General features: G+C 50.7%; 3 protein-coding genes across 3 annotated transcripts; 1 reads left to right on the top strand and 2 right to left on the bottom strand.

The window, feature by feature from the left end:
• Positions 1–2,970: 2,970 nt before the first annotated feature.
• On the top strand, positions 2,971–5,402 carry TGAM01_v201063 (hypothetical protein; the record flags this gene model as incomplete). The annotated part of the gene is made up of 2 exons (XM_018806746.2): positions 2,971–3,491; positions 3,551–5,402. 2 exons carry the CDS (start codon positions 2,971–2,973, stop codon positions 5,400–5,402), a joined length of 2,373 nt encoding a protein of 790 aa, XP_018660039.2.
• A 1,017-nt stretch (positions 5,403–6,419) lies between these two features.
• Positions 6,420–7,990, bottom strand: TGAM01_v201062 (hypothetical protein; the record flags this gene model as incomplete). The annotated part of the gene is made up of 3 exons (XM_018806745.1): positions 6,420–7,140; positions 7,246–7,479; positions 7,902–7,990. 3 exons carry the CDS (start codon positions 7,988–7,990, stop codon positions 6,420–6,422), a joined length of 1,044 nt encoding a protein of 347 aa, XP_018660038.1.
• A 1,520-nt stretch (positions 7,991–9,510) lies between these two features.
• On the bottom strand, positions 9,511–11,629 carry TGAM01_v201061 (cytochrome P450; the record flags this gene model as incomplete). Its single annotated transcript, XM_024548680.1, has 4 exons — positions 9,511–10,589; positions 10,659–11,254; positions 11,329–11,425; positions 11,509–11,629. 4 exons carry the CDS (start codon positions 11,627–11,629, stop codon positions 9,511–9,513), a joined length of 1,893 nt encoding a protein of 630 aa, XP_024406496.1.
• Positions 11,630–11,888: the final 259 nt, after the last annotated feature.

The raw sequence follows: 11,888 nt of genomic DNA, 5'->3' as shown, positions 1-11,888 counted from the left end.
GACCTGATAAAACTCCGTAAACTCCCCGATTGTAAATCTATTTTTAAACCCTGGCAAGCGCCAGTTATGTCACTGATCGATAATGACGGTAATCAATTAGGGCTGATTGACCTCCGCCTTCGGTACCTGTGAATGTCTCAGTCGTCGGCACGAGATGCAGCGAGTTTTTGCTCGGCAGCGGCAGGTTCAAATGCGAAACCAGCCATGTCGAACACTGGGCGTATCGGCATACAGCATCATGGCGAGCGATCGAGAAGCGTATTGGGGAGGGGGTTTGGACGAGACCAGGCGAGCGACGCCGAATTGCTAGGCGGGCATCCGTTTGCGTAGACCAAAACCAGCGTAGAAGAGTCTTGGCGGTCGATTCTTGTCACCCTATGCAACCAACGGGCCACTTTTATGACTTACGCCAAGAGAGTCTCCATGGGGGCGAGCGAACGAGATGACAATAGAAATCCTGCTCCACAAGATATTAGTACGAGTAGGTGGTAGCGGAATGAGAATTCTGCTGCTCCGTAATATTTGATGAGATGGCTTGCCCCCCGGTCTGGAAAAGGAGAATCTCGGCAGAGCACGAGTTCTGAGTTTTGGGCAGTAAGTGTGTTATCATGAACTGTAAAGGAGAGAGCGCGATGGACGATGGCGTGGTTGAATTCCACTGCTTTCGCATTTAATGGCTGAATGAATGCATCTCCATGCTGAGTGGCTATTGTTACGCCGTAAAGAAGCAGCAACGTCGGATTTCGGGAGGCTCAGAATGTGCACTGCGCTATCCACCCTTGCCGTCGACGCGTGTTTCATGTTGTGCCGGCGGGATGGTTGGACGGCAAGGATACGACGGGTCCACGCCAACTGTGTCCCGCCTACTGTATTGTTTTTCCATTCTCCAGCATCAACGGATTTCCACTCTCAGCTGCAAGGAAGCCCGATCATCCCGGAATAGGGCGCACGAGCAATACGGCTTGTTGAGCAGCTTTGTGCCCTCCACTCCCTCCTCAAAAAGCCTCCCAAGCCAACAAGCGAGCCTCAAACTTTGGCTGGATCGTTCCTTTTATTACCCTTCACAATTGCGCTTCAGCTAGACTTTCTATGTATTGCAACAACGATGACGCAATATGTAGCTGGATCGACAGGCCAAAGGCCAAACGCTGGTGGAAGGCTCACAGGGGTACGTTCTGTGGCAGCAGTATCGGGGCAGCCGTATGCGGTCCCGGCTGAGGCTCGTGCCCCGCTGATTGGCCAGGGAGAGACAAACCGCGCTGAGAGGACTGGGCCGAAATAGGTTGATGGGAGACGGATTGGACTAGCGAAGCCCAGCCGCCCTGGGCCTAGCCGTAGTGGCTTCGAAAAGGGCACGATGCGGTTGTAACGGCGGGTGCGATTGACATGGAAGTTTAGCCGCAGCGCTATCGCATTTACGCTTGGAGCATGTTGCAGCATCAAAGCCGCGTGGCCAGCGATATTCAGACTGAGTTTCGCTCGACGAGTTCACCATGGTTCTGATTCTTCATAGCTGCCATTTCCCTTGAGCTGAAAATCTGTGTAGGAATTCGTCTGTGGCGGCAACTGCTCTTAGCAGGGAACATGCTTTGTGGCTGATTTAGTCCTAATCGACAAGCATATAAGTCATGGGGGTTCAGCTCACCCACCGTTCAACAGGGTATTATTGGACATTACTATAGTAAAGAGATTGAAGCGTCCGTAGGCAACGCATGGTCCAGATTCTTAGCGGTCTAATACTGGGCGGTCGTTCAAAGCTGACTGTGTGTCTCTGTGCGTCTGTGTGGATGCGCTCGTATCATGGCTGCAGTTCGTTCCCCATCGTCTCACATGCGCCTTGCGCTCCTATTCGATGAACCCAGCTTGGCGAGAGCGGTTTGAATTGGGATTTGCATTCTTGAAAATCCAATCCGTTGCCAGATCCAAAACGGAGTCTGCCTTGTGGAGGTGGAAATCGAAGGATGCAGTAAAAAGGGAGCCCGGCTCTTGGATCCGTCAGACAAAGCGCCGCAACCGTTCTTTTGTTAGCGGCCATTAGGAAAGAAAAGTCTAGTCTATCTGGTGAAGAAGTTGCCGCCCGGTACCTTATCTGGGTCTCAGTCTGCACTTCTTCGCTTCGTGCCTTCTTTTTTCATTGAAGCTTCTGTCCCGCACCTGCCTGTCGATCGCTCTTTGCGCGCGCCTGGGCAGTTCAGGCAGTTGGCAGGATCGAACCTCCAGCGGCTCCTGCCTGTTCCACTTTGCCCGTGGCTTCTTCGGCCCCTGCAAAGCCTTTCTCGCCTGGTCTCCTATACAAGGTTTATGGTTATTACGACTACGGAGTCCTTGTACCGGCCATTTCGTCGTCGTCGATCTCCAAAAAAAACCTGTACATCCATTACTAGTACCTTACCCTTGCCTGTGCTTTTCTTATCTCCCCTCTATTATCTCGATTCCTTTTGCGGAACCCTCAAGAAGCCTCTCGTAGGCTTTCCATCTCATCCGCAGACCTTTCTTTTCTTTTTCTCATCCTTTTCTCATTGATTTCTCTCCCACCTCATCGTGCCCCTCCGAGACGGCAGTAGTTGCCACTATCTCACCAGTCACGCAATACGCCTTTTGTTTGCTTTTTTGTTTGCATCCTTTTGGTTTATATTTTTATTTATTTTATTTATTTTCCTTATTTCTCTTTGGCCAGCGGATTTACAAATTTAAAGTGGACGACGCCCAAATCTTTGCGATTGCGACTGCGACGCCCAAGACCCTCAGAACCGCGGGTGTTCGTCACCTTGCCTCGCTCCATCCGCCATGGAGCGCACGGCCTCACTTCTCAGCTTCAGTAGCCGTTCTAGCTCCTCCGCTTCGACGAATAGAAACAATGAGCCCTTATTACCATATGCAGAAAGTGCCATGGAAACGAAATCAGTTCGAGGGCTTTCTATCTTCGGCCGAGGTTTTTATCGGAGAATCCTGATATGGACTGTCGCAAGCATGATTCTTGTGTCGCTCGCTCTCTTCAAAGCTGGTGACGGTATTGCCACTGAGACATTCTCCCAGCCTGCCACAGCAACAAAGTATTCGCCCCCTCAGCCTACAATAATCGGGAATGAAGATGGTGGTCCTGTTCTAGTGATCGTGGAGGGCAAGAACAAAGACAACCAGGATAAACCGCCAGAGAAGGTAGATGACGAGAAGAAGGAACCTACGAACAAAGACAACCAGGATAAACCGCCAGAGAAGGTAGATGACGAGAAGAAGGAACCTACCGAGAGCAAAAAACCGGAAGAGACACCAACAGAAGGCGAAAAGAAAGAGGGTAGCAGTGAACAGGACCAAGAGAAGATCATAAAAGAGGAGCAAGGGAAAACGACAGAGCAAGAGAAAGAGAAAGATGACCAGAAGAGCCAGTCATCTATAGACGACAAAGACGAACTGAGCGCAGAAGAGGACGCGGAGAATCAGAAGATGTGGGACGAAGACATCAAGAAGATGCCATGGCTTCGGTTCCCTCAGTGAGTTCCCCAGCCGCATTAGGGAGGCATCAGACTACTAACATTGCTCTTACAATTAGTTTGAACGGCTACTTCCATGGTCTTAAAGCTCTGGTCAAGAAATCTGAGCACATTGCTGAATATCCCAATCCCGCTCAGAAAGCTCCTCTTGGCGATCCTCCGCTCAGCCAAGAGATCCCTAAACCTAAGCCCTACAATCCATACAACACGTCCGATTCGAGCATCAAAACTTGCTATCTCGACAACGAAGAGAAGATCCCAGCACCCAGCATATATGCCTATGAAGGCGTTCCGCAATATATGCCTGATCCAGCCTTTGGATCTTACTCCATGTTTGGGTTTCGCGATGATGTTTGTTTTGATCGATTTGGTCGTTATGGGCCATATGGCTTTGGCTACGACATTAAAGATGGTGGCGCTGGCGTGGGTCTCAACACAGAGTCCTCAGGAAGCGAAGCTGTCTGGAAGGAAACGGGCCAAATCGATTATGGCCGGATTGATTGGGGCGACGTGCAGGAACGATGTGTTACCGCCAACAAGCACCGGTTCACAGAGCCAGACCCAGAGACCGAAGTGCTCAAACCGGAGGAGGGTAAGAAGAATCGGATCGCCGTAGTGCTCCGCCTATATACCGGATTTAAGTGGACGCAGTTCTCAGTACTGAACCTCCGGGCTATGATCAACGAGCTAGCTCTCAAATCTGGCGGAGATTATAATGTCCATTTTCTGCTGCACGTCAAGGACAACGATTCGCCAATCTGGTCTGATGATTTGACAGTCCAACAGTTGCTCGACGCCCACGTACCACCCGAGTTCCATGGATTGGTGACGCTATGGAGCGAAGCCCAGATGAAGCTATTCTATCCTGGTAAATTCGAGGAGCCAATTGGCAATCCCAGCAAAAAGGAAATTCATGATGTATATCGCAGCGCCCATATGCCGCTTCAGGTTTTTGCCTTGCAGCACCCGGAGTACGAGCATTTCTGGAACTGGGAGATGGATATGCGATACCTGGGCAATTGGTATGAACTATTTGACCGCTTGGGCGTCTGGGCAGACCAACAGCCCCGTCCGTATCTTTGGGAGCGCAATTCACGCTACTATATCCCCGCTCACCACGGTAGCTGGGAGAATTTCACGTCTGCCGTCGAGCAATATACGGCCGATTCTGGCGAGGCGCCCGTCTTTGGTCCCGTCGAGTTCCCTGAAACGAAGCAGCTCCGATTTGAGCAGCACGGAAAGTCCATCATACCCACTTCTTGTGCGAGTGATAAAAACAGCCCGCAATGTGGTGTTGGTGAGGCAGCAGATCTCATTACGTTGAATCCGATCTTTGACGTGCATGGCTCAGCCTGGGTATTCTCTAATGACGCAACCGGCTATGGAAAGACTCCTCCAAGAAGATGTGTCATTATCACGGCATCTCGACTAAGTCGTCGGCTGTTGATGGCGATGCATGAGGAGATATGGCGCCATCACCGCACGATGTGGACCGAAATGTTCCCTTCCAGTGTGGCCTTTCACCATGGTTTCAAGGCCGTATACGCGCCTCACCCAACATTCCTGGACCGTGCTTGGGATCCTCTTGGCAGTTCAGTTGATAAAATTTTCAACGGTGGACGTGACCACTCGACTTCGGCTGTGGGCAGCCCGTTTGATCTGCGCAACGAACACAACCACAGAGGTACAAGCTGGTATTACAACAGTGAATTCTCAGGCCTTCTATGGCGGCGATGGTTGGGCTTTGCTCAACTGGACGGCAGAGGTCGTAATGGCCATCGAAAGGAAGGAGGGGGTAAGCTGCGAGGTGGAAAGGCAGAGGAGGAGGCCGAAACGAGCAGCGGCCGCATGTGTTTGAGGAGTTTTCTCATGCACCCGATTAAATGGGAAAGCCCTGAGGATAAGCCCTGAAAAATAACAAAGCAAGGGTGCTAAAAAATGGATTTCAGCAAACTTGAAGCGTGGCGCAGTTGCATTTTTAGCTGGACGGATGCATATGGAAATCGGCGTTTATTCTTTCTATACTCTTTTAACTTTTTCTCTCTCTTTCTTGTTTGCTCCTCAACGCCAATATACATAACACAAGTTGAGAATGACGGCTTTGATTCTGTTACTTTGAACGGAACATGTTAGGTCAACACAGTAATTGTTTTTCTATATCCTGTGGGAACTGGTCAGGCGAGAGAAGATGGATTATTCACGTTCTTTTGGTATAAGGATAGACATTTGGGATTCGGCCAATACATGGCTTGTGCATTATAGATATAGAGGTTTCATGAATAAGCATTCAGGCATGAAGCGCTCTTGGATATAAATATACGTATTTTAAAAAGAAGAAGCATTTTCATATAACTCGTGGCCTAATTCATCTACTGCGAATAAAATAACAAGTTTCCCTATCCTCCAGCGAAGACTCGCCAATCCAACCCATTTCAGAAGCAAATAAGAGATAGATAAAATTCACCAAAAAAAACCTTGCTCCCCTCTCCCTTAAAAGCCCAGGTAACTGAAAATCATAAACCATCGCAAACCAAAATGGCAGAAACACCCCTAGCGTCAAAAACGTTGATAAAAAATAATGATGATTTTGAGAGAAAAGCAACGATAAAGAGGTAGCTTCTGGCTTGAACGAGAGAAACAGCCAATTTTCTGTCCAAGTAAGTTTACCAGCATTCCAAGCCAGCAGATTTCCAAAACCGCGCAAAAGAGCCGAAGAAAACGAAGGCAAGCAGAAACAATAAAAGGATAGCCACGGCAAGAAAAAAAGACAGCATTAGTTAGAGTCGCGCTTTGACGCCGTCCAACACCTAAAACGCCGCTTCCCCTTCCTTCCTTTGTTACGCCACTATGCTAAATCGCATAGTACCCCGATATTGATCAGGGTTGTGGAAGTCTCATTCCACAATAGCAAGTTTCTTCTTTGCGCATTTATTTCTTCAGGACCGCATCGTAGATGCTAAGCAATCCAGTAATGGCAGCTCCAGTCAGTATGCCCTTGTAGCCTCCGTACACGGCTCCGTCAAGCCGATCAATAGCTGTCTCAGACAGGAGACCGCCAAAGGTGACACCCTGACCATACACAACGAATGAGACGAGTGCCTTGACAATGCTGTAGGTCAAGGGATCGACAGCAGTGTCCGGAGTGCTAACCCGAGAGCGCGTCTTAGCGCCCTGGGCGCCGCTGGCAGAGCTGAGGTTGAAAAAGTAGCCAAACAGGCTGGGCAAGATGAAGCTGGTAAAGGCCCAGGTGAGAGCAGGTGACCAAAAGCTCGCGGTGAGCAGGAGGAACATATCGGGCAGGTACACGGGGTGGTCGGACGTGCCGAGGAAGCCGATGGCAGGGACGGTGAATGCGTAGCGGTTAGCCAGGATCTCGGGTCGAATATACCAGAGTTCGAAAGCGGAGACGCAAAGCAGAATGCTGGTAACGCTGCTGAGAGTCTCTCGAGCAGCGTTGGAAGTCTCGCCAATGCCACTCTCCTGGTAGATGGACGAGACACGGCGGCGCACGGCAATGGCTGAGCGATCGACAGCGTTGGCTACGTCGGCCGGGGTCGCGGGCAGTGAGATGCGCGAGGCAACTTGCGACAGACTGCGAGCAGGGGTCTGGATGAGGGCAGTTGAGGCGGCGCGGACGTCTTCAGCATCTCTGGAGAGCCGGTTAGAAAGAGATTGACGATGATGATTCGGCCAAGTCCAAGACCGCAGCGGATCTCAGACCCAGGCAGGCAGGAACTGTATGGGAAGTACTTACGTGTTCAGCAGATCCTCAGCAGCCTTGGTCGCCCTCCGCTTGATCGTCTTGATGCCCTTTTCCAGCTCTTCCTTGATGGGCTCCTTGGACTCTCGCTTGACGGGAGAGCCCATTGCCTTGGACCGGCTGTTGAAGTAGCCCGACAGATCAGATCGGCTGTTGAAGCGGCTGCTGTTCCCCGCAATGAACTCATCGAGAACGATCTCGAGTTCCGATTTTTTGAGACCATCGTAGCTAGTTCGCGGGACGATTCCGTGTTAGCTTGCTTTTTTTTTTTGTTTACTTTTGTCTAGAAGCAACGGTGGCAATGCGGCGACGCGCTCATGACGAGGGGTAGTGGGATTGCGCGGTTGAGGAAGAAAAGAAGAAGGAAAAGACAGGATTTAGGAAAAAGGAAGTAGAAGAAGCGAAGACGAATGAAGCCGAGCTTGCTCTTGAAGCTGTAGCCTCTCCATCGCGCCTGGCGCAACAATCGTTACGCGCGCGCAGCTACAAACAGCCGCCACCATCGCTGCTGAAAAGGCGGCGAGCGCTATGGCAAACAAAACAATGACGCAAGGGATGAAGATGCGACAGCATTGTCCAAATGCGCTTCGCATCCGGGCAGAACAAAAGGTCATAGCGGGAAATCAAATGAATAGAACCGTAAAACTCACTTCTGGAGGCCGACACTCTCGGCCAATTCGACGAGATCGCTCTTGCGCTGAGCGCGCAGCCAGGCGTTGGAGGGCGCAGTGGCGGTCATGGGGACGGTTTGCAGAGACGAGAGGGCGATGCGGAAGCGATATTCTTGCGGTGCGCGGCGATGCGACGTAATGCGATGCGATGCGAGGCGATGACAGGCGGTTGTCTCTTTTTCTTTAGTCGCAGTAGAATAAAATAAAAATAAAATAAGAGGTAGGTCGAGTGATTCAAATGCCCAATGATATTCTTGCGGTGTGTGTGTGTTGCGTTCCCCAAAAAGAGACTGTTATGTGATTGGCTAAATTGCAGAGCTCGGTTTGTTTTCTCCGCAGCACTCGCGCTGAATTTCAGAACGGCAGCTGGCAGAAGCAACGTGTGTGTGTGTTTGCTATCTTTGTTTTTCTTCTTTCTCTTTCTCTTTCTCTTCTGTGATCGTTATAAGTGTGTCTTCACTGATAGTGGCGATTTGTAACAAGTAATATCAATATAATGAGTAATGAAAAATTACAAGGGCTTGTGGTGAGTTGTGCCAGCGAGGGCTGCGGCTACAAACAGCTGTCCAAAGCCCAAAAAGTGGGATGTCGAATGTTTTCTTGCTGGTTGCTGGGCGTTGCTGGGCGGATGCGGGGAGCGGCCGTACTGTACAGTAAGTACGGATAGTAGTAGGATATTGAGAAAAAATGATAAAAAGGCTCGCGCGGGATAAGGCGGGCTATTTGTCTTGTTTATGTTGGCCTCTTTAGGACTAGACCCGACTGTTTCCTCTCCCACCGTTTTCTGCTTGCGTGTGGCTGAACGCTGCAGCAGCGGCAAGGAGGGGGACAAGTCGCCCGCTTGTTGCTGCGTTTGCCAGTGCCACGCTGGCAGGCGTCTGGGAGCCGGCGCTTGCGAGGTTCCCCGCTAACAAGCGGTACCTCGAGGGGACGTCGCGTGGCTGGAGGGATGGAGCTGGAGAGTGAGTGATAGATCGACATTGGCTGGGATGAAATGGGGCAGAGCGCCGCTGATGCGAAGAGAGCTGTCACCAACAGCAGAAGCTGCGTGTGAAGCTGCCGCTGTTTCTTATGAGAAATGGAAATGCATTGAGGTTTACTGGGATATCAGGCGGTGATGGACTTGGTAGTATGTGATTATTGACTCTGCTGCATATGGAGCACATTTACCTACCTATCAGGTATTCCATGTTGCCAGAGTGGAATATGGTGATGCGGTAGTATCGATTGATACTGCCTGATATCACCCCGGTTGATCCAGAGTGCCATCGAGTATGGGGGGCTGCAAATGGCACACTGCAGAAAGCTCCGCATTTGATGCCTGGCATGGTGATGGCGATATGGGGTATCTGCAGCGGCTTCCTTTGCCTTCCTACCCAATGCTGCATTCCTTGCGATTGGGCCTTGATGGAAACACCTACATTCATACTTGTTTTGATTTGTCAATGCTTGTTCCAGCCTACTTACATGTAGTATATTATGCCAATGCTGTGTGCAATATTGTGATTCTCATAGCCGGCTCGTTATATGAACACTTGTATGAAACATTCACATCTTTGTACAAAAACCAGCCTCCAAGAGTATCCATTCACTCTTTATCCACCCAGTCCACAAACTTCTCCTCTCCCCTCTTGACAATCCGCACCGGCACGTACTGGCCGTCGTGCAGGTTCAGCGTCAGCCTCGACGTCGCCTGTCCCACCGTCCACCGGCTCTTGTCCTGAGCCTTCTTGTAGATGCGCGCCCTCTCCCCCCGGCTCATCTGATCGACCTGCGCCGGCGCCGCCCACTCGTCCACGGCGAGCTCGACGCTGTAGCTCCGGAAAATGACTGCCAGCGCCGCCATCATTTCCACCACGGCAATGCGGCGTCCGAGGCACGATCGGGCCCCGTCGCTGAAGGGAACGTAGGATCCTCGCTCGGGTCTGAAGAGCTGCGCGTTGATGTCCGAGCCCTGGAAACCGCCAAAATCTTCCGAGTCGGCGCCGGCGACGTCTTCGCTGCCCGCGCTGCTGTCCTTGTCCATACTTTGGAACCACCGCTCTGGAACATAGTCGAGAATATTGGATTTGCCGGGGGTTACTTTGCTTGGTCGTGTTGGCCAGTAACGAGGGTTGACGTGAGCAGAAATCGTCACCAATGAGATACCCGTGTTCTTGGGAATGACATATTTATCGCCGTCCATGACCAAGGGCTGATCGCTGTACGTAGTTTTGGGAATCACAACCACAGGGGACATGAGTCGCATCGTTTCGTGCATGGCGGCACCAATCATGCTGGCAGTCATGGGGTTGACCAAGCTTTCATAGTCCCAGTCTTTCGGGTCCTGGCCCTGGGTGATATTATCAATATCCTGTTGAATCTTGCGCTGCGCTTCAGGGTTCATTGCTAGGAAGATGAGGGTGAAGTGGATGGTGTTGGCTGTTGTTTCATGGCCAGCCACAAACATGATGAAAGCGTTGCTGATGATTTCCTCGCGACTCAAGGTAGCATCCTTGTTATCGGTTCCAAAACAGGATTTCGCAAGCTGGCCCATGAGATCCATGCCTTCTATGTGGTCTCCCTTGCGTGCGTCTTCAATCTTTTCGTCCAGAAGCTCATTCATGTATTTCACATATTCGTCGTAAGCCAGCACTGCCTTCTTGATCTTCTCAAAAGGCAGTAATTCTGTAATCCAGAGCATCAGCGTCTCGTACGAAGAAACATATCGATATAAGGTACAAAAAGGACACTTACGCAGAAACCACCGTGGGAAAAGCAGTAAAACCAGGAGGCGCTCAAGTAGAAACTCCATGGTATCTGTGAAACTCAGCTCGTGACCTACCGAAGGCTCATGCGAGCCGTATTTCAACAGCTTGGGATCCGTCCCTGGAGCATGTGTTGCTCCTGGCCACAGCAATCGCATCCCGAAACCAACATAACTGATAATATTCAGAGCTAGTCTCATCGTATCCCTCTGGAGAGAGTTGAGCGGCTCCTTTCTGGTGTTACCTTCAGGGCCTGTCCACATACGCAGCATGCCTTGAGTCTGAACAATGGCCTCGCGGAAAACCAAGGCGGCGTTTCTCTCGTTAAATGAAGGCGAGGTCACCTTCCGGTGCATCCGCCAAATACTGCTTTCAGTAGTCAAGACATTCTCACCAAACTGCCTCAAGATGTTGTAGACGGCAGTCCATTTGGGGAATTGCTCTCGCTTCAACGTAATGGTACGGATCGTTTCGGCATTGTCCGTGAGCAGCATCAATCTGCCGGGAGAAACAAGGAAGAAGGTTTCGCCAACCTTGGCGAACCACTCATGGCGAGTTGTATATACAAAGTTGGGACGCATGATACTTGGAGACCAGAGTTGTTAGCCAGTCGACCATATTGGGAAAGCGAACAGTCTATAAGAGGGGCCATCTCATACTCGAGCCATCCATCCCACCATGACTTTGGAAGTAGCTTGATGAGAGGAATCCATAGCTTATGGGTCACTTGCCACCCTATCCAGAACGGCGAACAAGCTGTGTTTTTTGAAGGCATCATGTTAGTATGGCTTACAGAGGGCCATGGAGGCTCGCAGGAGGGTGAATGTTAGTGGACGCACGAAGAACAATATAAGGCAAGCCGCTTCTCTTGGCTTCATTGATATGAAATCGCAGGCGCAAAGCATATGAGATAACTTGGTAGGCGACCAGCGCCGCAATGGCGATGGGGATCAAGGCCATGATTGTACACGACGGCCTATCGACGACGCCGTCACCGTAATTAGACGGACCTCTCGGTGTTTGAAGTATAATAGCAAAGAGAGGCGGGGAAAAGTGTCCTTCAAATCTTCTCGACCTAGGGCGAGTGAGAGTCTCACTATTCGCTCCGTCCAAGCCGATAACAGACAAAGAACAGCCCCTACGTTAAAGGGACATCGACTTATACTCCAGAAGCAGAGTAGGGAAATGGAGCAAAGATGAAGAAATGCAATAGATGAAC

This window comes from Trichoderma gamsii, assembly GCF_001481775.2.
Source record: "Trichoderma gamsii strain T6085 chromosome Unknown Scaffold_3.2, whole genome shotgun sequence".
NCBI classification, from domain to species: Eukaryota; Fungi; Ascomycota; class Sordariomycetes; order Hypocreales; family Hypocreaceae; genus Trichoderma; species Trichoderma gamsii.
This window is presented reverse-complemented; position numbering and strand designations above follow the sequence as displayed.